Source organism: Musca autumnalis, unplaced genomic scaffold, assembly GCF_047663935.1.
Source record: "Musca autumnalis isolate F117 unplaced genomic scaffold, ASM4766393v1 scaffold_5, whole genome shotgun sequence".
Taxonomy (NCBI): domain Eukaryota; kingdom Metazoa; phylum Arthropoda; class Insecta; order Diptera; family Muscidae; genus Musca; species Musca autumnalis.
This window is the reverse complement of record NW_027412088.1, coordinates 128,094,362-128,120,673: the sequence shown is the minus strand read 5'-3', so window position 1 is coordinate 128,120,673 and position 26,312 is coordinate 128,094,362. Positions and strand designations below refer to the sequence as shown.

At 37.1% G+C, this 26,312-nt stretch overlaps 1 protein-coding gene across 5 annotated transcripts in view; it reads left to right on the top strand.

Moving 5' to 3' along the window:
- The window catches only part of Slik (Sterile20-like kinase), a 79,343-nt gene extending 66,056 nt beyond the window's left edge, over positions 1–13,287 (top strand). For 4 of the 5 annotated variants that reach the window (XM_073990928.1, XM_073990930.1, XM_073990929.1 and 1 more), the window contains 2 exons: positions 8,599–8,731; positions 9,128–12,219. In XM_073990928.1, coding sequence (XP_073847029.1) covers positions 8,599–8,731; positions 9,128–10,165 — 1,171 coding nt within the window. In that variant the 3' untranslated portion in view covers positions 10,166–12,219. Of the gene's footprint in view, positions 1–8,598; positions 8,732–9,127; positions 12,220–12,792 lie in introns of those variants that run through there. The other variant, XM_073990932.1, reaches the window with a different exon arrangement.
- Positions 13,288–26,312: the final 13,025 nt, after the last annotated feature.

Here is a 26,312-nt window from a genome sequence, read left to right as displayed (position 1 = left end):
TACATGTGCACATTGCTGTGGTCTAGTTGACTGGGGAGGTCATTTACATATAAACTGAATAGTAGAGGACCCAAAATAGATCCTTGTGGAACACCCCTGCGTACTGGTAGAGGTTTGGATATAGATCCTCTGGAGTAAACTGATTGCGACCGGTTAGACAAATACGACTTTATAAGATTCGTTGATGTATTAGAAAAGTTGAAAAAACGCTGGAGTTTAATATAGAGGTTACCGTGGTCGATTGTATCAAAGGCTTTGGAATGGTCTAATAGGACAAGAAAGCATGTCTTGTTTTGGTCGATATCACTCCTTATTGATTCCGATACCTCTAGTAACGCGCTTATACAACTGTGATTGGGTCTAAATCCTGACTGCACATCAGATAACAATGAATTTCTATGAAGATATTCAGATATTTGCATATGTAGAAGTTTCTCAAAAACTTTAGATAAATAAGGCAAAATTGCAATAGGCCGGTATTCACTAGGTGATTTTGGAACAGGAACAATTTTGGCATGTTTCCAAAGGGTGGGAAAATGGCTTGTTGTCAAAATAGTATTGAAGAAAAAGGTTAAGTAAGGTAAGAGGTTAGGTAGTAGTAGACGTATGAACTTTGGATCAATGCCATCTGAGCCAATAGCATTAGACCTGACATTTCCAACACTGCGGATTACTTCATCGAAGGTAACGCATCTGAACTCAAAAGATCCACCGGCAAGTATATTATCATCAGATATTGTGTTATGAGTGTTATAAAAAGAAGGATTAGCAGGTATTGTGCGTATATTGACGAAGGATTTGTTGAGGTCATCAGGATCACCTTGGAAAGGAGTAGACGCCTTGTTCGCGATTGCTTCTGAGTTTTTTTAAAGTAGGAATGCTTTTTTGTAGCGAGTTTTTTGATCTCAGTATGATTGTAGTATTTCCCTTATTTACTTACTTACCTCGGACATGCTGAATATGTCCTTTTGTTAGAGTAGTACCTCACTATGTGATGCATTGTGTTTTTCATTTATGATATACGCATTTAATTTTAATTTTTTAGTAATTAATAGTACTTAATTTTAAGTTTTTTCTTCATTACGTTACTATTGTATTTATTTTGGACGTTTGTCCTTTTGTTGGAGTAGTGAGTCACTGGTTTAAGAATTTTGTATTTCATTAATTGGCCTGTTGGCTTTGTTATACATGTTAAATTGAATAAAATAAATATAAAAAATCGTAACATCTAAAGTATAGGAACCCTGAAATATGAATTGCAAGAAGAATGGGAAAAAAGACACTAATTTAAAAATATAAGAAGGAATGAAATCGCTATCATAAACCAATTATTAGCAATCGCAGTTTTAATGAAAGAAACTGAAGTGGAGGTTAGGTTAGGTTAGGTTAGGTTTTAGGATGCGTAGCTGCTGTGATAGCAGCCACTCCACTCGGTGACCTTGAGGTCCATTGTGATCATCCTGAAGGTTGAAACGGATTGTGGTTGTGATTGTGATATATAGGAGATGTGGATGTGTGATAGTAGCTGTGGGTAGACGGAGCTTGTGAGTGATGTGGTTGTAAAAGCGTAGAATCCAATAGTTCAGGTGCGGTGGTGATGGTATTGAAGGTGATGACGGGTGAGATGTAGTGATGTATAGGCGATGTCTGCAGATTGGGTGTGAATTTCGGATGCAACTATAGGAGTAGAAAGAGATTGCAGATGAGAGTGTAGATGTGGAGGTTAGATATAGAAGTAGTGAAATTGTAGTTTTGATAATAGAAGTAAGTTGTAGCTCGGGCGTGGTTGACAATGCTACTATGTAGGGATAGTGCTTGTCCTGTTCTCAGCACGTTGGAGCCATTTTAGGCCTTTTGCCATGTGTAAAAGATCCGACGGCTCTGCTTGGCAGAATGCTGTAAGAGCATGGATGGTGTGCACACCCATGGTGCGTTGTCTTCTAGAAAGGAGCATAGGACAGCGACATAAAAGGTGCTCGATCGTTTCTATTTCTTCCTCATCCTTGCATAGCCTGCAGTAGTCAGCCGTGTGGTCTGCTTCCCATTTGCTCATCATGGATCCTATTCTGCAGTGACCCGTGATGATCCCCACTGCTAGTTTGAGGTCTGATTTCCTCATTGAGAGCAGTGAGGCGGTTCTTGACTTGGACGGGATTGGCCAGATTGCCCTTGATATGCTGCAGTTTGGCGTGTTTTGCCATTGTTGGCAGAATTTCTCCCGACATTTTTGCTCTATTGTTTTCCTGAAATGGCACAGTGGTGGCTTGATGGACTAGTCGATTTCAATGGTTTGTGACTCCGATCCACAGCGTGCCAGTTCGTCGGCTGCCTCGTTACCTTCGATGTTGCAATGCCCTGGGACCCAACACAAGGTGACGATTGATTTTAGTGGCTCCAAAGCGTGTTTGCAGTCTAGAACAGCCGCGGACTTGATGTACTGGGATTTGAGTGATTTTAGGGCCGCTTGACTATCAACGTAGATAGTCACCGGTCCAACTATTTCCCCTCTCAAGTTGTTTATCAGTTCCGCGGCCTTTCTTATCGCAAAAACTTCGGCTTGGAAGACACTACAATATTCGTTCAGCTTGTATGATTGTCGTAGACCAAGGGATTTGCTGTAGACACCTGCCCCTGTGCCTGTTTCCATCTTAGAGCCATCAGTATAGATCTCTATACCGTCTAGAGGTTGGCTACTGTGTGTCCATTCATCCCTGTGGGGTATGTGCACCTTCGTTGCCTCGAAGCACATTTGTGGTGATATATAATCACTGATGTTCCCCGAGGCCGTTGATAGTCCGAATCGACGTAGAATTGCAGTTCTTCCGTGTTCGGAACTGCGCCATGAACCTAGCTCCTTAAGACGAAGTGCACTCATTGCTGCCAGTTCCTGTACTACTAGGTCTAGCGGATGTAGATCCAGTAGCACTGAAGTGGATACTTTTGACTGTGATTCACTGTATATCCCAAAAAGAAACTATGGGTCTATTTCGTTTGTATGTTGCATACAAATGCACAAAGACATAATACCCCTTACTACAGTGTGGTGTAAGGTATAAAAACGCTTCACTAAAAGCATCCACAACATTTTTATTATATATATAGGATTAATACCGAATTTTATAATTAATACAACCAAAACCACATACGACATATTCAAACCAAACGAAAATATACCGCCAAATTTATTAACTACGCTAGAGAAACACAACTACAACATTCACATTAAAATTCTAAAATTACTCATACAGCATAAACATAAAGAAATCAACAAAAACAAAACTATTCTGTCAAAAACTAGTGAGCAACTTCAATATCTAATGGACGAAAGAGATTACAATAATTACATGGAGAGAGAAAAATCAATTCACAATAGTTATAACAACAAAAATAAAAAAAAGACATATCAAAAAATATCAGAAACTAAAAGAACAGCAACAAAATGAACCCACACGAATTGTCAAATTTTTTAGAACGATTTACTCGCCTTAGCGCAAATGTGGAACGCTGATTTTTGAATGAGTAATTCTTAACTATATAAAGGACGTGTCTACGAAGAATCAGATATGTATGTCATCTAGGGGATGAGCTATGGATGCTCAAAATATTACGAATATAGACGAACGAACAAGGTTAGGTACACTATAAATACATTCGTTCGATTAACGCATTGTTTACGTTTCCACTCACACTAGCGCAAGATGTAATCTGCAATTGTGTGTTTTTGGCCATCACTGATTTAAAGTAACCCAGCAAGCATTTATTATCGCCCATTACCCGAAGCAGTCACTCCCAGGCGATAGAAATACACATCCGCGATCTCGCATTCTAATTGAAGTAGGCACACCGTTCGGGAAGAAATGAACCACGTCCACGACACTACTTGTGAATGCCGCTTTCGATACTTCCTAGAAGTACTTTTAGCGATAAAATTGGTTGTGACGAAAAAAAACATTTTTTTTTTCGTTTTTCATTTTATCTGTTGTTATTCTTTTAATTTTTATTTTTTTACTATTCTAATTAATGTTCCAAATTACATACGTTTTTAAAGAACTATCCTTAGATGAAATTGCCATCTTCATTAATTTTTGTACTTTTAAAAATGTTATGTTGCCTGGCCTGGGAATCAAACCCCTGACCTTAAGAATGCAAAGCGAACATGCTTACCACTGCACCACCGTACCTTATAAACACCAGATAGACTAAAGTCTTATATTAGTTTAAGGTTGTACACGCCTCAAATGAACGTAAACAATCGAAGTGTCTGCATTGACCAGAGAAAGTGTCTGCCCATGCGATAGTCGTAAGTAGTAGCATTGTTAGTGTAAAAAAGCAATAATAGAATTTCGATCTCCTTTTCTGACACTAGGTAGTTATTCAAGAAGTTAAAAAAGGGACAGCAATGCAATTGTTATTGTAAAATGATAAAGGATCGCTATTTTCTAGAATAGAAGTTCAGAAAGCGATAACTTCTGATAGAGGAAGTGACTCACTCACTCCCAATTGCTGGCTGGGAACCATTGGTTTTTTTAACTCCACAAACACAACAATACCAAACGATGTGCAATGGTTGCTGTCGATGGGGCCAAAATATGCATTGCCAATAACAAGAAAAACATTCCCCTTACTGAATGTCATCGCCGAGAGCGAAGAATACGTACAGACACTTGAAAATAAAGAGGATCAGGAAAATGCGAGAGTGAAATTAGTCTCTCTTATTGACGACACTTACAACAGACGAAATTGAGTAAAAAAGATATGTTTATACTTGACCTAGTGGGTAGAACGAAACAATTTTTAAAAAGCAATAAAGACGTTTTGATATTGAATGCTGATAAAGGGGGAAAGACGGTTGCAATGAACAAGGACGACTATGAAGCTAAGATGAAAACAATATTATGGGATATGTGCACATCGAAACTGCAAAAAAACAACAACAAATTAATAGAAAAACTGTTTAGGATGAAGATAATTGATGTTTTTGAGAAAAATAAAATGACGACGAACACAGCTGTTGCGCCCCGAATTTATGGTCTCCCAAAAATCCATAAAGATGGAGTACCACTGAGGCCTATATGCTCGTCAATCAATTCGCCAACATATGGACTTTCAAAATATATAGTAGAAATTTTAAAAAATCTGACGAAACCTTCTAAATATAACATCAAAGACGCTCTGGATTTCAAAGAGAGCGTGCCGATAGATCTGGCAATAAGCACAATAGCTGAAAAATGAAATGTAATCAACGAACACACAAAAATACCGAAGGACATTTTCTTAGAAATAGTGACTCTTTGTATAAAAGATTCAAAATATACGAGCAGAAAAAAGGACTACCAATGGGTTCGCCGGCGTCACCGATCATTGCGGACATCGTAATGGAGGAATTATTGGACGCTGTAATAGATAAAATGACGATTAAACCAAAGTTAATAACGAAGTACGTAGATTACATTTTCTGCATAGTGAAAAAAGCAGAAATTGACAACACCATCAAAAATCTTAATTCGTTTGACAAAAAAAAATTCAATTCACCCATTAACTGGAACTTGGACGCAGTTATAATTCGACGAGGAAACAAATTATCACTTGATTGGTACCAAAAGCCGACGGCAACAGGACGTCTAATAAATTTCTATTCTAAGCACCCACGACAAGTCAAAATAAACACCGCTACAAACTTTATTAATAGGGTATTAAGCATAAGTGACAAAAGTTTCCACCTAGGTTAGAATAGGTGACTGCTTCACTCGGATACCGTTGGTCCATTGTGTTCATCCTGTGTAGGCTATTTAAAGATGATGGAGGTGTGTTGTTGAGATGATTAAAGATGAAAGAGATGTGGAGTGTTGATGCAGCTTGATGAGATGATGGTGAGTGTAGGAGATGTAGAGATTGACGTCAAGGGATTATCTGGAAAAGTGAAAGGAGACTGATTATTAAGGGTTGTTAAGGACCTTTGCTAGAAGTCAGGCAAAGGTGAGTAGGACGATGGGATATATCTATCTTATGTTAGGATCTATGTTAGGGACTTCACTCTGCAGTGACCTGTTATAAGACCCACCGCGATTTTCATCCCTAACTTATCAAGTGAGAGGAGGGAAGCCGTTCTTCGACGAGAAACCACAGGCCAGATTGCCTTGGGTAACCTACAACCAGGTTCCAATAGCCATCTTTGATGTACTTTCTCATTGAAGATCTCCCGAAGTTTGCCGATGTAGTGGCACATCGGTGGCCGGACGGTTTCATCAATTGATAAGTCGATAGACCTAGAGCCACCTCGAGCCAGTTCATCTGCTACCTCGTTTCCCATGATGTTGCTGTGACCCGGAACCCAACATAGCTTTACGATATCGGGTTTATCCTGCAGAGCTCTCCTACAATTAAGAATAGCTCTTGAATTTATGGTCCCTGACTTGAGAGCCTTGAGGGCCGCTTGACTATCGACATATATAGTCACCGGTCCTGTAAGACTGCCTTCAAGCCATTTCACCAATTCAGCTGCTTTCTTGATAGCAAGAATCTCCGCCTGAAAAACACTACAATTATCGTCAAGCTTATATGAGCTTTTAATTAGTGGATTCTCGCAGTAGACGCCAGCGCCAGTACCTTCTTCCATCTTGGACCCGTCTGTGTAAATTGCCAGACCGTCCAGAGAAGATATGCACTCAGCTCATGCGTCTCTGCTTGGGAAGATAACAGTTAAGGAGTCAAACTTGAACGAGGTAGGCAAATAATCGCTTACGCAACCATTGTCTTCTAACTCAAGTCGACTATCAACTAGTTTTAGGACATTCGAGTGTCCAAAGTGTGAACCACGCCAACACCCTGACTCCCGGAGTCTAAAAGCAGTTCTCGCAGCCTGAAACTGTATTAGGATGTCCAGAGGTTGGAGATCCAAGATGACGTTTAAAGCAGCTTGAGGAGTGCTTTTAATCGATTCTTTAATCAGCAGTGACGCGGTTCTTTGTACACTTGACAATTTGGAAAGTAACACTTTGTTCCCAAGAGCTTGCCACCAGACCAGTCCACCATAGGTAAGTATGGACAGGACCACGGTTACATACAGCCAGTGTATGATCTGTGGTCTCAATCCCCAGCTTTTCCCAATGGAGTTCTTACAGGAATAGAGTGCCATGAGCGATGGTCCAGAATAGTGGCGAGGTATTTAGCTTTGCATGAGCTCAGACAGGGTTGGCAGAAATTTGCCACTTATCAGCACAACCACATCATCAGCATAGGCAACCACCTTGATCTTTAGCCGGTCGAAGCACACAAGTATTTCATTTATTACCAGAAGCCATAGCAGGGGTGAGAGAACTCCTCCCTGCGGAGTGCCTCTGTTAACAGATTTCCTCACGGAACTCTCTCCTATGCATGAGTTTCCACCTAGAAAATGAGCAAACTATATACAACATTTTATTTAAAAACAATTTTCCACACAAAACCATTGAAGAATTGATAAAATATACAAAAAAAAAACACAGAAGACAAGAAGGAAAAAAACATCAAAATCGATAACGTATATACCGGGTTTTTCAGTTTGGTTGAAAACCTCCAATATTTACAACAAGGACGACTAACAGTTAGCACTAAAAACTAACAACAACGTCAATAACTTATTCAGTAAAACAAAATTTAAGGTGAAAAAAGAAGACAAGTGCAACATAGTTTACAAAATTAAATGTAATGGAGACGGAACTAACATATGCCAGAAGGTATATGTTGGTACAACGAAAACAAAATTAAAAACTAGACTCAGAACATAAGTCGGATCAAAAAACGGACATACCTTTGGAACAAAAGACGGCCCTAGCAGGACACTGTATTTCAACTAGACATACTCCACATTTGAAAGATATATTGACACAGGAGAATAATTATAAAAGGCGATTTACCTTAGAAATGCTGCACATAATAAATACACCCAGTAACGTCAGAATGAATTATAAATCCGATATTGACCACTGTGCACACATATATAGACATTTAGTACAAAAGCACTCACGACAAAAAGAAATACTTACCCCCAGTTTATGTATTTCGAAACGAAAATGTGTGCGCATGAAACACACCCAAACTTTAGTTTTTGAAATATTACTGCCTTTGCTTTTACTTCAAAACAAAAAACAAATTTGAAAAACACACTCAAATTTGGTAGTTTTTCTTGCGCATTCATTTTCTTATCGACATACATGAACAGGCTGTTAGTTTTTATATAGTTCAGCTCAAACGGCAGAAGAAGCCAGTGGCTTTTCTCTTTAATGTAATTTTGTATTATAAATATTTGTTTTCCAATGTTAATTTGCGTTTTTAATTGTAGTTTATACCTGAAGATGGTTGACGATGTCAACAGAAATATTAGAATAAAAAACTTATAAACGAAAATCAACAAGTCTTTTCACTGACCTTAAGCCGAACAATAACTTTAAATTAAAAATATTTTTCTTAAAACGTGAATACTCTTTCGATACCCCTTTTTGTCACCATGCTTTCAATATTATTATTGCGCTTAGGTTTCAAAGTTCAATATCGAATCGAAAGTAGATATTATTTGAGCAATATTTAATTTTAAATTATGTACAATTTTTCTTTTTACAGGGAACTGGAGCAGCTTCAAAATGAAAAGCGCAAGGCTTTGGTAGAGCATGAACACGCTAAACTAGCCCAAATTGATGAACGCTTAAAGGCGGAATTGAGGGAATGGAAAGATCAGTTAGTGCCACGAAAACAGGTAACAGATCATTTGTGTTAAGCTTAAATATACGCTAATTTAAATCAATATAACACGGGATACGGTTAAATATGCGAATCCAATTTTACGTATCTTAAGAAAATAGCTGTTTTCGAAATATGTAAACATTTAGTTTCTATGCACATTGTGATGGATAATACCTTAAACATTTGTTTATTTTTTCTTCTACTACTTTTTATTGCTGCCATTGGGCGTTTATAATTGGATAAACTCCACTGCCTTAAATAAACGTAACATTAATGTACTACTATTATCAATACTACTACTACCAATACTTCTACTAACAAAAATAACGAAATGATTGCATGCTTCCTGTCAACGGTGCCCGCTTATATCCTTTCTGAACTATTACAAATCATTTTAAACATGATTCAGAATATGGTTGAAACATACAAAGTTATCATGAGGGAGTTTGGTCAACGATATGGAATAAAAGAGGACGATCGACTATATGAGGAATTAGAGGAATTGCCGATCGAATTGCCCAATCATTTAGTAGGTATATTCAACGACTTGCCACGAGTGGTGCCCAAAGGGACATTTTTGAACAGTGCTCAGCAAATGCTTCGATCGAGAACCTTATCAATGTTCTCTTCCGGCATATCTTCAAATTTCCGTAGCTCAGTGCCAGATCTTAGTAGAAGCGTCCCAAATACACCTATCCTCTACAAACAGGGCCGTCCAATTACATCCAATGAACTATTGGATGGATCATATTCCATGCCTCGAACGCATCCTAATATCAAAAATGATAGTGTCGATGCCAGATTGAATTGTTATACAAAGCATACGAGTCTTAAGGACGTTGAACTTCGCCCGGCAGGTCCGGTTATAACGAAGACATCTGATCAGCAAGACTTTGTTGAAATTAAAACCCCTCCAATACCAAGTGCAATACATACTATAAAAGAAGAAAATAACCAAGTTTTAACAACATTTAGGGCTCCCTATACACCCTCCACCGTGGAGCTTCGTAGACATGCCGATGACATCATTGTTAATCGTTTTGGTCGAAAATCTGTTTCAACAAGTGAAGAGTTAAAGAAACCGAAAGCTAGTACACATTCACTTTTACACCCATCATCGTCATTTGTTATAAAACGTCCATCGATACTACCAGAAAGGAACTCTTCAATTACTGCATCACATTCGCTCCACAATATTTCGGAAGGTTTTACTGCAATGCACCGCCAGCAGTCTCTAAATGATGCAAATTTGGCAGGCGAAAAAGCAGCAGCACTCCTTAACGAAGTTAACCCAGAACTTCGAGCAACTCTGCGACGTTCCAATACATGTCAAGACGATAAGCCTTATGATGGCTTTCTCCTTCAGAGGGGACCAAAATTTACACTTCCCAGAATTGTGCCGAAAGCCACAGAAGCACAAAAGTCCAAAGATACACAGAGTAGCTGAATAACAAAAACTTTGCCATAAAATTCATTTTCCATTATAGTACACACTGTCCCTCAGCATTCCTATTTTTTTCAAACACTCTCTTAGAATAATATGTAAACCCATACATATTAGTTATTAAGCAAACATTAACAATATTTTCTGTTTTGTGTTATTGTGCGACTACTATTCCTTAATCTAATATTACATACATACACGAAATTCATATGTACCTTGTCAATATGAACCTTGTATACTAACACATTCGTTAGTCTTACCTCTTGACCATCTTAGCAATCTATATTCCCTGTTAATCAGTAAATTTAACTATTAGACTTGTCATTAAAATCCTTGTTATTGCAATATTTGAAACCAAAGTCCTTTTCGAACATTTTAGTCGATCTTATTTAATATACTATGGTCTAGTATAGCTAATATACTAAGACTAAGAAATATTTTACAATAGCTTATCAATATCATCAATGAGAGAAGTCTACCATGTCCCTTTGGGGATATTCAAAACTAAGTGTTCGGGTATGATCTGAGATACACTTCACCTCTCACTTCACACCTCAAGCATTTTGTTCACCCCATTTACGCTTATTTTTCGAGTATTTTATGGAAGGACTAGAGCGTACTCTTCTTTTAAAATACCTTAATGAATCTTATCCCAAAAAAATAGGAGTAAAGGGGTGAACAAAAATTCCTAAGGCGTAAAGTGAGAGGTGAAGTGTCTCAGAACATACCCGGTTATTTAGCTTATTAGTTTCACGTGATTGACAACTCTATTAGCTTTCAAATAATTATTCTGTTAATTAAAATGTCTGGTTCCAAAATCCGATCCTTTCCAAGAGAAAAAAAATCTTATACTTATGGAAACCGATTGGAGTTGATTTGTCGAATCTGACATTTTCTTTTTTAATTTCTATTTTCAATTCAACCATAATTTTAATGAAACGGTAATAATTTTACTAACTTCAATTAATGTTAAATCGAGTCGAAATGATTTTCATCACATACCTGTAGTGGGATTCTCTTAACTCATTTTTTGAGTTACCGACGAAAATCGGTAAAATTTAAACGCAAAATTATGAATGAAAAATGCTAATAAAAGTTGACAACACTCTTGATATCAGTAGAACTTTACGACTACTTTTTATTCGTCGCTAACTTACCGACAAACATCGTTAATTACCGAATTTATAAGCATTTTAATTTTACCGATTTTTGTCGGTAACTCAAAAAATGAGTTGAGAATCCCACTACAGTAATGCGATTCTCTAACTAATTTTTCGAGTTACCGACAAAAATCGGTAACATTAAAACAAAAAATTATGAATGAAAAGTTCATATAAAAGTTGACAGCACTGTTGCTATCGGTTGAACTTTACGACTACATTTTATTGGTAGCTAAGTTACCGAACAATATCGTTAATTGTCGGTAACTCAAAAAATGAGTTAGAGAATCGCACTACAGGTATGTGATGAATCGCACTACTGGTTAACTTGTTCTGCATATAGTGATATATTTATGCTAAATATTGCAAGTGCATTTCCGACTTCCACAAACTTAATATCTTAGACTTTTATATATACCGTACTGAAATACATAAGCATAGGGTTGCCTGAGTATGGATAGTGTACAAGTTACGTAAATGTGGTCTCCGAGTACGGGATTCACACTGTACCGAATCCGTCGTGAAATAAGTGCAGTTGATATAGCGGTTCACAGTTTGTACCTTTGGACCCAGACTGCTTGAGTGGGGAAGCCTGCCTACGAAATTGAGTAGTGTATTTAAAATTGTGGAATACAAAAATGAATCACTCCATAAGTGAGAAGATTCGCCTCAAGTTTCATCCCCGATAATATGATATCAATTATGTATTCATACGTGTGTGGCATTGTGGGATATCATTGATAGAACGTCACTGACTTCAATTGGCTCATCTGTCACTATAAAACAATCCTACAATTCGATGTAAAAAGTGCACCATTCCTTATATTGGGAACATAGACATTATTCCTGAGTGGGAACATAGACATTATTCTGAAAAACAAAATTATGAACTTGCCATAAGGAAACATCAAAATTCGAAAATAAGACAAATAACTTGGATTTTATGACGTCCAGTATTATATATGTTTGGTTTTGGTATTATGTATTGTTCGTATTTATCAATGCTTCATGAACATTCTTTCAAATATATCCCAGAGAATGCAAAGAATTTGAAAGGTTAGTGAAACTATATTTGTATATTATTAAGACAGTTGACTTCATTTGTTCTTTTACTTGTGGTATACAACTCAATTATGTTATCAAATATCCATACTGTATTCTGCAGAATTAGTCTGCATGTGAAAATAAATAAATTGGTATTTATAACCATTGCAATAATACTGGATCAATTGGTTGTAATTAAAAGCAATTTAGTTGTATGCCTAATGTATCGTAATAATTCGGTTGTAATTATTAGTGTACGTATGACTGTTCTGTGTGTGTGGGTACGCCTGCATTTGTGTGTCAGTTTTCATTGTCATGTTAACTCTCATCATTTTTAGTCGCCTTAACAATGATTCATCACTAGGTTATTTTGAAAGATTAATGACGTTCATGTTCTTGTTCTTTCTTTTTCATAATAACATATAGCGTCTGGAAGAGACATTTGCTAAACAAATGGAAGAAATGGAATCTTTATATGGAGGGGCACTGATCGTATCCGTTCCTTCGGATACGTTACAACGAGATCATTTCACTGGTTCAACACGGAGCAGTTTATCGTCATTTTCTGAAGGCTAAGGTATTGTTATCCTCCATACACATACACGTATTCCACCCCAACCTCAACATTGCCTATGTCGTTCACAATAACAGAAAAAAACTGCAAAAGTTTTACATGGAAATAGTCTGTCGAACAGAAATATCGTTATCTATTGATTTAAATACATAGTTTAGAATACAATTAATTAATATGCTATAATTATACAGAATATTATGTTTTAGATATATGTCTATTTGTGTAATGCAATCTATTATTTTATATATATTCTACTATATATACTATTACATATTCTATTTATATTAAAATATAAAACAAATTTGTAGACATTACTATTGTAAATAATAAATAAACCTACTATACAAGAACCGTTATATTACACATTTTATGGGTGGTACAATTTATACAAATTTAAATTTATTTACAAATTATCAGCCCATATACATCATCTCACCGTGAGTTTTCTCACTCTCGCCTCCTCGCTTATTATAAACATCTTAAGGGAGAACAAAACTCACGTTCGTGAAAAAAGTAGCTATCATAAATGTCAAAAAAGTGAGAAAAAGGGGCAATTTTTTTTGTTGAGAAATCTCACTTAAGAAAAACTCTGCAACAAAATTCAATTTTTTCAAAATAATGAGAAAAACTGAGTACATTATGAAAGTAGAGCAAACAAATATAAGACACTTGTATTCGCGTTTTTAATGTTTTCATCGGAAAATAACCAAAGTAGGCGAGGCAAGTTCCGCCCTTTTATAATTTTTTTCGAAATATTCGAGGTAAGATATCTTAGAATCCTGGCATTTTAGGTAGTATTTTTGTTAAAAATTTTAGCCCTCGTGCGGTTCATCAAAGGGGACTTTTGGGTCCTCCTCGTTGCTTTCGAAATTGGCATCATTGTCATCAGAACCTTAATCTTCCAATGTATCACACTGCTGTCGCTCCTATTGGAAGGATGTTTTTTCAGGTATGTAGTTTTCTTGATTCCCTACATTGTGTTGCATTTTCCAGGAACAATGTATGAGTGTGCAACTGAAATATTTTGACGAATTTTAAAAACTGCAAAGCATCTAATGACGGTACGGAAGACAGTATATAATTCGGACCGCTGTAGGGTTAGATCTCTAACCTTTACACGTTCACGAACGAAACAACTTTAAATGAAAGGAGCTTACACCTGCGAAGTTTTTGCGGATTCTGAAACTAGAATGTTCATAGATGAGAAAAATCACAAAAATTAAAAAAATCGACGGATAAAAAAAATCGCGGTCAAAGTATTTCACGAGTTTGCTTGGAAACCGCAAAGTCCCATCGAAATGGGATTTGGGAAAATATTGTTGCTGTGATAATTCTCTACAAGAATGACCTTTATTTAATTTCGTAGGTTTTACCATTTTTGGGATATAGAAGTTCAAATTGGGACAATGCACTGACTGTATCGCCCCCTTATAAAACAATGTCATGTACGGTGCGCCTTAACTAACTTTAAGTAAAAACCGCTTACACCTGAGGAATTTTTTCGGATTCCGAAACAGCAATGTTCATAGATGAGAAAAATCCAAAAACAAGAAAAAATCGCTGCAGGGATTTTTAAATAAATCACGATCACATTTTTAGGTTAGGTTCACATTTTTAGGTTTATTTTAAGTTTTTGCGATTTTGCTTGAAAACCGCAAGTCCTATCGAAATGGAGCTAAAGAAAATGTTGTAGCTGTGAAAATTTTCTAGAGGATTGACCTTTATGATTTGTTCCCAGGCTGTACCATTTTTGAGATAAAGAAGCTCAGGTTACATTTTTAGGTTGCAAAAAATTTTAAAAAATTAAGTTTAAGTTGGGAATTTGCAGTCATGAAATTGCTTTATAAAGAGACGATACAGTCAGTGAATTGTCCCAATTTGAACTTCTATATCTCAAAAATGGTAAAACATAAAAAAAAAACATCATAATGGACAATCTTGTAGAGAATTTTCACTGCTATAACACTTCCTTTAGTTCCTAAAAGACACTAAAAATGTGAACTTTGACCGTGATTTATTTAAAAAGCGCTCCGGCGATTTTTTTTTTTATTTTCTCATCTATAAATATTGTAGTTTCAGAATCCGCAAAAACTTCCCAGGTTGTAGGTTGTAAGCTCCTTTCAATTAAAGTTGATTCAAGAGCACCGTGTAATACTATTATAATTTTTATTTATTATATATTTTGGATATTTATGAAATTAGTCGTACTATGCATATTAATCACCAAAAATTACGCCAATTGGTCTTGCATGTGAATGCTATAGCATCATCTTACGTCACCATGAAAATGAATCCGCGCATATACATCCGCTAAGGTATTAAGATGGGACTACAGTGGCGTCGATTACTGTATATTATGTGTAGATGTAGTAGACAACATCTACTTTGAGGTGCCGCTTATTGCAAACAAGAAGGCACGGACTATTGGGTAGATAGGAGATGGATACTCTGACCTTATAAGGATTATCATTTTTAAATTTGTTAAAAACCCATCATGGCTTGACAAAAACACAATTTCCATACCACTACAAATAATCTATTAATAACACCACAATATCGCGGAAACTTCTTCATGCACAACTCAACAAGCAATAACCATATTCATAATCATTATCATCTTCAAACCAACTGGGGTAAACACAATGGACCAACTGCTCGAGTGAAGCAGCCATTTTGTTATTAGATAACTACGTATCTTAAAACCTAACCTAGCCTCGGCGAACTCTGGCAAGAGTGCCCTTGAGTACTTTGCCCTGCAGTTTGTTTAATAACAATGATACACAAAATTAGCATATTCTGTTTTCTTATTTTATTTAAAAAATAATAATAAAAGTCAACGACTATTGAAAGGAACGAAACCGCAATAATGAATATTAAAAATTGATTTCTTTAAAATTTTAAAATAAATGTATAATTAAGTTAATGATGAGCTCCATCGAAATTATATCTTAAGTCCAATTCCGGATTTGAAAACTTGATCATGCCATGCAAACGTCGCCGATATAGCCGTTCTTTTCTATTTCCTTGTCATATTGCAATTTATCCTTTATCATTTGATCGATTGTGAGTCGTTTGCCAATAATAAAGAAATATTTTTCGACTGTGAAGTGTGTCGTGCACTTAAGAAGGTTAATGTTAGAATATTTGCGGAGTAACAGTTGCCATGCTTTTATGCACGAGAAGAAGAGGTCATTGCCACTAAAATCAACCTCTCTTACAAAATCGCCAAATTCCTTCAATGCCGAATCTTTGTCCTCCAGAGACATCAGTAGTGGGATTCTGTAACTCATTTTTGCTGTTACCGACAAAAATCGGTAAAATTAAATCGCAAAATTATGACTAAAAACATAAAGAAAAGTTGGCATCACTGTTTGTGTCGGTAGAGGCTAGCGACTACTCTTTATTCATCGTTAACTTACCGAAAATTTTCGTTAATTATCGAAATTATAAGCATTTTAATTTTACCGACAATTATCGATAACAGCAAAAATGAGTTACAGAATCCCACTACAGGTATGTGATGAAAATCGATTTCGATCTCAAAACGAGTCAAAAACGACTGTAGGTGTGATGCATGTACATTTTCCGACATCGAATTGTTTTCGATATCGGTTTCATATTCCATTTTGTTCTATGGAAAAATTGATCAAAAAGACGTGTGATGCAATCCGATAATCGTTTATTTTTCTCGTTTTGAAAACGGTCATATTTTTGTGGTCGATTGAAAAACGATGTAATAAATTTGGTTAGATTTTTTATGAGAAAAAGTTTGAAATGTAAGAACGGGAATAAAAAGATAAATTAACATTTATTTTCCTTATTTTTGGAATATTTTGTTAACAAAATATTTGATATTTTGATAAAAAAAAAACACAGAACAAAAAATCTACTTGTAACATCCAAATTGGTGAAGACACCCGCTTAATATGTTGTTATGCGCTGTTTGTAGTTCTCATCATGTAATAGCACAAAAATTTCCTCACTAGGCCAATTTAAATAAGAACACACATTTAAGCTCTGTTCCAGAACTAAAAAGTTTTTACAATTTTTACCACTTTTACACATTTTGCGTTCCCGTACACAAAATTTATATGAAAATCGTTTACGACTTTTACAACTTTTACCACTTTATAAAGTACGGGAACAGGCCATTATTTTATTTTCCATTAAATTTTATTTCGGCTTTTGCCAAAAAGTATTTTATGTGCCTTTCAGCTGGAGATTCGGGATCACTAGTCCGTTTTTTGTATGGGGGAATTTAATGAAATTGAAACAACGTGGAATTGAAATTCGATGCGGTTCCCATCACATCTAAATACAATTCACTCGTTTTGGAGAAATCGTTTTCATACCAAATCGATTCGAAATTCATCACATACCTGATATTTTGATAATTTTTTAAAAAGTTGACAAATCCTTTCATATTGGACACCACAAATTTTAACGATTGTACATCTCGAGTTTGCTTTAATTTTGAAAGCTTTTGAATCACTTCATCGCTAAACAACTCACAATAATGGTCAATGTTGAACCTCTAATATGTATATTTTAATTTTAAATTTGAAGGACACTTCTTCAATCCTTCAAGTAAAGTATAGTTCACTGGAGATCGAGATCCCTGGCGTTTAAGGCGTCCTTGTATCAATGCGTGCACACAATTCAATAGTAGATGCATCATATCGATGCCCCACAGTAAATTTTGTCCTTTGACAGGTTCACAGAACAGCTGATAATGTCTCAATGGCGTCAACAATTGAACATGCTGCGCCTGTGCATCGCAGACATTAAACTCTATTGAGACACCAATTTTACCCGCAGCCGTATAAATTTTTGACAACCAGTTTTGAATATCTTCCACCTTATAAGGTTCCTTCAACGCAACTCCTGCAACCATACTCCAGTCGGCTAGAAGGCCACTTAAAATGAAGCAATATGCTCGTCTCGCTTTTTTTAAATTCATGGTCATAGACATTTGCACCATCAAATGATAAAATGCACTTTCTGTAGTCCATGGGTTTCTGCTCAAATATTTTTTTAAGCACAGCGGTGGTACTGTCCTCAAAACCCATGAACTCTGCCATCACTTCGGCTGATGTGTTGCTTGCAGGAAATTGAATTGTTGTTCGCTGCAGCTGATGTAGTAGGAGGTTCGGCTTCCGCTCTCTCATCCTCGTCGGTTGCAGGAAATTGAATTGTTGAATTGTTGTTCGCTGCAGCTGATGTAGTGGGAGGTTCGGCTTCCGCTCTCTCATCCTCGTCGGATGAACATTGAGTTGTTGAATAGTTGTTCGCTGCAGCTGATGTAGTGGGAGGTTCGGCTTCCGCTCTCTCATCCTCGTCGGATGAACATTGAGTTGTTGAATTGTTGTTCGCTGCAGCTGATGTAGTGGGAGGTTCGGCTTCCGCTCTCTCTTCCTCGTCGGATGAACATTGAGTTGTTGAATTGTTGTTCACTGGGATGTAAGGAACCACTGGTAAAGCATCCCACAATAAGTACTTCTTTGAGGATACTGATGAAGAGGCAAAATGACGAGAACATATAAATTTTTTTAGGTAGTTGATACCAGCACCATAATTCTCTTCAAGGATTCCAATCCAATTTTTGCGGACTCCATAAAACTTCACGTAAGGTATCGGCTCCCTATTCTTGCAGTTTGGGATGCAGCATGACCGCCTGTTTACCATTGTTGAAATTTGAAATTGAATTGAAATTATTTCCAGAATTGAATTTCATTTTTTTTTTAATTTCAATTTTCAGATTGACATTTTACCCAAATTTGAAAAGGGTGCTAAGTTTTGTTGATATTTAAATCAAAATGCTAAACATAAAAATGTTCAATGTCGAGTGTTTATCAGAAAATAATACATAACTTTGGCTCCTCTAACACCGCCAAAACCCACTGTTTCCGCTCCCAAACCAGTTACCGCATCAAAGACCACAATGATCAGCCAATCAAATAAACCACCATCCCAAAAACTAACAACCGCATCGACTCGGAGGCATCTTCGACCAAGAATGTCGCAGTTAAAATATGAAAGATTCTCCCCGAACAGTTTTATACCAAAAGAGGTTTATTTTATTCAATAATGTAAAAAGTGTTAAGAACCACTTTGCTTTTTTATTTTGGTAGGATAATTAATTTCCCTCAGTTCATTTCGCCTTTTTTCTTACTTACTTACTTACTTAGCTGGCCCATTACAGAACATTTGTTCTATAGGCCGAACTAAGAAGAGATCTCCATTCCTCTCTATTTGTTGCTTTGCTCTCTGGAATACCGCGCCTTTTCATCTCAACATCCACTTGTTTGCGCCATCTATTCCTTGGCCTGCCAATTCTGCGTGCACCGCCATGTGGCATGTATTCATACGCCTTTTTAGCGGGTTCATCATCGCTCATTCTTATGATATGGCCTAGCCAACGCAATCGCTGCATCTCGATACGTTTAACAATATTCATGTCGTTGTATAGCAGATACAGCTCGTGGTTCATGCGACGTCGATATTCACCGTCAACGCAGATTGGTCCGTAGATCTTTCGAAGAATTTTTCTCTCAAACACACCAAGCACTGCCATGTCTGCTTGCGCAAGTACCCAGGCTTCGGAGCCATACATCAGCACGGGTAGTATCAGTGTTTTGTAGAGCGTTATTTTTGTTTGACGAGATGTGGCTTTGTTTTTAAACTGCTTACTTAATCCAAAGTAGCATCTGTTGGCCAATACAATTCTTCTTTTTATTTCACAACTGATGTCGTTTGTTGTGTTGACGGAGGTGCCGAGGTAGACGAAGTCTTTTACTACCTCAATATTATAGGAACCAACTTCCACAGTCGGTCCGAGCTCAATGGACGCATTGCGCGTCGACACCATCAACTTGGTCTTCTCACCGTTTACCGCCAGACCCACTTTAGCAGATTCTCCTTCGACCTTTATAAAGGTATCAGTTACTTCTTTTACTGATCGACCCATGATGTCTATATCATCAGCATAAGCAAGTAACATGTGACTATTGGTGTAGATTGTGCCACTTCTTTTGACGTTTGCCTCTCGTATAACCTTTTCTAGCAGGATGTTGAAGAGGTCACACGAAAGGCTGTCTCCTTGTCTGAAACCTCTTTTGGTACCAAACTCTTCGGAGAGGTTCTTTCCTATTTTAACTGAGGACCTCGTGTCAGTTAAAGTCATTTTACAAAGCCGGATGAGCTTTGCGGGAATACCAAATTCAGACATGGCTTGGAATACCTTTGAGCGCAGCGGACTGTCGAAGGCTGCTTTATAATCGACAAAAAGGTGGTAGGTGTCGATCTGCATCTCTTGGGTCTTCTCCAGGATTTGCCGCAGGGTAAATATCTGGTCAATGGTGGACTTGCCAGGTCTAAAGCCGCATTGGTATGGTCCAATAATCTCGTTGACCATTGGCTTTAGTCGTTCGCACAATATCCCTGACACGATCTTGTAGGCAATAGGGAGTAGACTTATGCCCCTATAGTTAGAGCATACAGTCTTATCTCCCTTCTTGTGGACGGGGCACAGGATACTCAGGTTCCAATCGTCGGGTACTCGTTCTTCCTGCCAGATGGTGCTAACTAGCTGATGAATACACCTTATCAGCGTGTCGCCTCCGGTTTTGAACAGCTCGGCTGGTAAGCCATCGGCCCCTGCTGCCTTATTATTCTTCAGCCGATTTATTGCTGTCTTTACCTCATCTTGGCTGGGCAGTATACATTCAATACCATCTTCTGGGATTGGGACTGTGGTATCTTCGTCTTCTTCGCTGCTATTGGATACCAACAGATTTGAAAAATGTTCTTTCCATATCCTGAGTATACTATCTGTATCAGTTACCAAATTACCTTGCTGGTCTCTACAGGAGGATGTGCCTGTACCAAAGCCATCAGTTTGATGCTTGACTCTTTGGTAGAATTTTCGGACTTCATTCTGGCTCCTGTACATCTCGATTTTTTCACACTCCCGCTTTTCCATCTCTCTCTTTTTCCTGCGGAAAAGACGTTTCTCCTCTCTCCTTTTCTCCCTGTATCTCTCTCGTGCGCTACGCGTTGCTACGGATTGTAAAGTAGCCTTATATGCCGCATTTTTCTCTTCGGTGGCAGCACGACACTCCTCATCATACCATGGATTCCTTGGTGGAGGTCTCTGGTATCCAAGTATGGATTTTGCGGCTGTTTGCATGGAGTGGGCAATGCTTTGCCATTGCGCTGATATGTTATCGGGATGAGGAGGGCTTTGATTAAGCAATTGGGCTAGTTGAGTGGAATATGCTGTGGCTATCTGTTGTGATTGCAGCTTACCGATGTCTAACTTTCGTGTTGTGTCTGCTCGTACTTTGTTTGCTACGTTTAAGCGGGTGCGTACCTTTGCTGCAACAAGGTAGTGGTCCGAATCAATGTTTGCGCCTCGGAACGATCGTACATCCAACACGCTCGATGAATGTCTTCCATCTATCACAACATGATCAATTTGGTTTCTTGTTTTCTGATCTGGAGACAGCCAGGTGCCCTTATGAATATCGAGATGATTAAATCGCCTTTTTTCTACACGTCTAAAAAAATTTGCCCTTGAGGTGCCACATTTCTCCGTCATGGTGTTAAGGGAGGGTCCTCCTCGAAGATATTCTTCTATTCCGATTTTTATAATGTCTTCTGTTTTTGCTCGTGTAATATTTTCTTTCATATGTAGTTCGTGTAATATTTTCTTTCCTAGTTCGTGTTGAGGGATTGGGAGGTTCAAAATCACTATCACTGTCATCGTCATCACTTGATGTAATGGGTGTTGATGTAATGGGTGTTGATTTAGTGGGTGTTGATGTAATGGGTGTTGATTTAGTGGGTGTTGATGTAATGGGTGTTGATGTAATGGGTGTTGATTTAGTGGGATTGGGAGGTTCAAAATCACTATCACTGTCATCGTCATCACTTGATTTAGTGGGTGTTGATTTAGTGTCCTCACTATCGCTGAAGTAATTTATAGTCAGCGCAGTATCGCTCACGAACATTTCTTCATCATCCTCATCCAATTGAATTGTTGAATTGTTGTTCGCTGCAGCTGATGTGTTGCTTGCAGGAGTTGATACAGCAAATTGAATTGTTGTTGGGAGGTTCGGCTTCCGCTCTCTCATCCTCGTCGGATGAACATTGAGTTGTTGAATTGTTGTTCACTGGGATGTAAGGAATCCCTCAATAAGTACTTCTTGGGGGATACTGATGAAGAGGCAAAATGACGGGAACATATAAATTTTTTTAGGTAGTTGATACCAGCCCCATAATTCTCTTCTAGGATTCCAATCCAATTCTTGCGGACTCCATAAAACTTCACGTCAGGTATCGGCTCCCTATTCTGGCAGTTTGGGATGCAGCATGACCGCCTGTTTACCATTGTTGAAATTGAATTGAAATTAAATTGTTGTTGATATTTGATATTGATTGTTGATATTTCCAGAATTGAAATTATTTCCAGAATTGCATTTCAATTTTTTTTATTCAATTTTCAAAGGTAACTACTTTTCACATCCCAATTTGAAAAGGGTGCAAAGTTTTGTTTATATTTAAATCACAGTAAATTAATTGAAAAACAATACAACGTCGTGGTAGAAGCCAAAGAAGTACCCAGGACATCAGCTGTATATCTGGCCAAAGTTCAGCTCGCCGGCAATTAGCATCGGAAAGACAAATAAAATTACTTACTCACAACAACTATTCTCATCTTTGCTTTGTATGTTTATGTTTTTTATATAATCGGGGCTTTTCTTCTAAAAACAAATTCGCATTCGAAAAGGAATGGTTTGTCCAATTCACGTACTGGTGTGGGAATGAAGTTGTTACTTCGTTGAGAAGTTTAAAATTTCACTAAAGAAATCAAGGTGAGTTGAACAAAAAAATTTAGTTATGGACTTTTTTTAGAAAAAATCGACAAAAAAGAAATTTATGCATTTGTAATTATAATCAGGGGCCTAATTACGACATTCGATTCGATCGAGTATTTGCTCGAGAATGAAAAAATCAAACTATGAAAACCTATTCGCGCCACCAACTGTACATTTACTAAGGTATATGCATTAGAAATTTGTTACAACAAAGTCAAAAAGTTTTACAAAAATAAATAATTTCGTACAGTTTTCTAGCACATCTTCATTCCGAAAGTATTATTCAACGAATTTAACAAATATTTACATTTTTTCGTTAATAATTTTGTTTTTTAGTTTTTGCTTTAAAATAAACAAATTTTTTACCATCTACCTTCTTAGTGTTCTTTGGAGAGCACAAAGGTGTTCATAGCTCGATTTTTCCATCTCGATCGAATCGAATGTCGTAATTAGGCCCCAGCTGTATTTATTTGTGTTTTAGTTTGAAAGTAACTATACATGTTCATCCATGTATCAATGAAGCAAGGAAGACCTCAATAGAGTTTGGAGTAATCTGAAGGCGGAGTTGAAGCTGGCCAACATTTGCAGGTATAGGAAGCGGTTCAGAATCATAGGATGGCAACAGGAATGGAAGAGGACCCAATCAGGAGCAACCCCTTTCTGCAATTGTTGTTCCTCGACAGGACAATGTGCATATTACTTAATGTGCAAGATGATAAGTGACATATCGTAAGTGCCTTTGAATTGTTCTTTGTTCGCTAAGATTCCCAGCAAAATATTCGATGCCAAAGAAGCTATTCAAGCATGGGTGCAAGTGACATGTCATCTTTTTACCACCTTCGCCCATGCTTTTTAAAAGACGTGACTCCCAAAATATTCAAATCATTTTGGATGACTTCTTCAACAACCCCGTGGAATGGTATCTTAACCAACACCTTGGCATGGCATCTACATCAAGCATATAATATCATATGCCACGAACAAGAATAAGCCAAAATAGGAATGATTAAATTCATAAAGTAAAATGTGGAATAACAATTGGATATTTATCAAATACTATTATAAATAAAAACATAACAAAAAGAAAGGCAACATTAGGTGTGTCTTTTTACGTAATAATTTGTAATAATTTAATAATTTAATAATTTTACTAAATGCTGTATCTTTATACAAATGTTCAGAAAAGAGAGCGAAGTGAGAAAACAATTTTGACAGTTGTTTGCTTAGAAATTCTAAAAGTTGCTGAATGAATTTTTCCCGACAACATTTAGCAAGTTCGATCAGCTGTTTTTTAATCATCTGTTAGTGGTCAGCTGCTCTGTGTTTATCTGATTTTTTTTTTTTTTTTTTTGGATTAAAAATAAGCTTGGTCCCTCCTTTAAACTAAGTAAAGGTTTGAGGCCCACGGAGAATAGTACAGACTTGGTCTGTTTGCCTTAGAAATTTAAATTTTTATTTTGTTTTCATGAATAAATTTGGTTAGATCTTGCAAGTGCTCCCATTTGTGTTTGCTAATGTAATCCTCAACAGTGAGGATTCCATTGAATGTAGGATATTTAGTTCTGATAGAGTTAAACTTTGTGCATTCGAAAAGGATGTGTGAAACAGTATCACTTTTGTTACATACCTGACAATCCCCAGAAGGCAGGACTTTCATCTTAGCCAACGTGCTATTACTAAAACTGTGATTACTTAGTATACGATTCATAATTTTCTGATCGTCAGGACTAAGGCTAGATCCCTTGAACCATGGAGTCCTGGAAGGTCTTGGAAAAATTTTGAAGTAGTGCGAGTTACCTTGTTGGGCTATAGCAGAGTAATCATTGCTCCAATCTTCCCAGATTGCGTCTTGTATTTTGTTTAAAGCGTCTTTAATTGGCCATTTAATGTCGATTTGGATACCATCTTGATATGCGTTCTTGGCGGCTTGATCAACTTTCTCATTTAAAGCTATGTTGGCATGTGCAGGAATATAATGCATTTCTACCATAATAGAATTGGCATTTATGGTATCGACAAAATCATCAATAAGGAAGTTTTTATGCTGCCTCGAAGTCATGGCCTGGATGCCACTAAGGCTATCAGTCAGTATTGCAATTCTAGCTAGCCCATTATTTCTAGCATAGATAGCAACCTGTCTGAAGGCAAGGATTTCAGCAGACATGGATGAAAGTCTTTTGTTGGTAAAAAATGCATTTATTATATTAGTATTCATGTGGAGGAATGCAGCACCAGATTTGTCTGTAGAAACTGATCCGTCCGTGAAAAAGATGTCAAATTCACGTTCCTGCAGTTTGTTGATTTTTTCGAGAAATAGCTGATTTATGATATTTGCATTTGCTTCTGCCTTCTTTTTTACCGTACCTTGAAAGAATTTGGTATCGGTTGTCAAACCTCTAGCTTTGGATTGAATGATTTTTGTTGGCGCCACATCATCAATGATTTCTTTAAACTTATCCATCGTTTGTATATATGCGGTATTGGCTGAGATAGCTGAATCAAAATGATTAATTCCAGGAAGATCATGTGCCTTAATTTTTATTAACTCCTTAGCAGTAGCGAGTTCGAATCTATGGGCAGGTGGTAGCTCAGCTGCCAGGTGATAAATAATAGGCAATGGCGTAGATTTGATTAAGCCCAAGGCTTTTCGCAAATATTGCTGAATACAAGTCTTAATTCTTCTTTCGGAAGTCCTGGTTAGTTTAGATAATGCAGCGGCACCATATTCTAGTTTGGCTCTGGCGAATGCCTTATAAAAATGAATAGCCTTAGACGGTGATACACCAAAAGTGCAACCGCTGAGAGTGCGAAGAAAGTTACATGTTTTGTCAACAGCTCCAGTGGCTTCGTCAATGTGAGTTTTTAATGATCCACTAGATGACATGAACACTCCCAAATACTTTATGTTATTGGTTTGATTTAACATCTCTCCATTAATATTGATATTAAGTTGTTTTGGCCGTCGTGAAAAATGTATCGTGTTTACTTTCTGCATGTTAAAATTCAAGTTTAATTCAGCACAGCAAGCATAGATTCTTTGGACCTCGTCAATCATTATGTCCTTTGCTCTATCAAACACTTTATCAAAACTTAGAATAAAAAAATCGTCCGCAAATTGAAAAAGGATAATCCCATTTGCTGTGACATCATGTATTTGTGCAGTGTAGATATTAAATAAAATGGGACTAAGCCCGCTGCCTTGGGGTAAACCATTAGTTACAGTTCTGGAGCTACTTCCAATTTCGAGGTATCTGCATTTCATGCTATTATAAATCCATTCAATTATGTGGGTGTTTATGCCCTTAAGGAACAATATTGTAGCAAGCTTGGTAATACAAGTGTTGTCGAAAGCTTTCTCCACGTCCAAACAAGCACCAATAACATGATTGCCCTTCTCTTTGAGAATAGCGACAGAATTAATGACATCGTTTATGCAGTTAGTAGTGGATCGGCCTGGCCTAAAGGCATACGATCTCGGTGGTATGATTTGACCT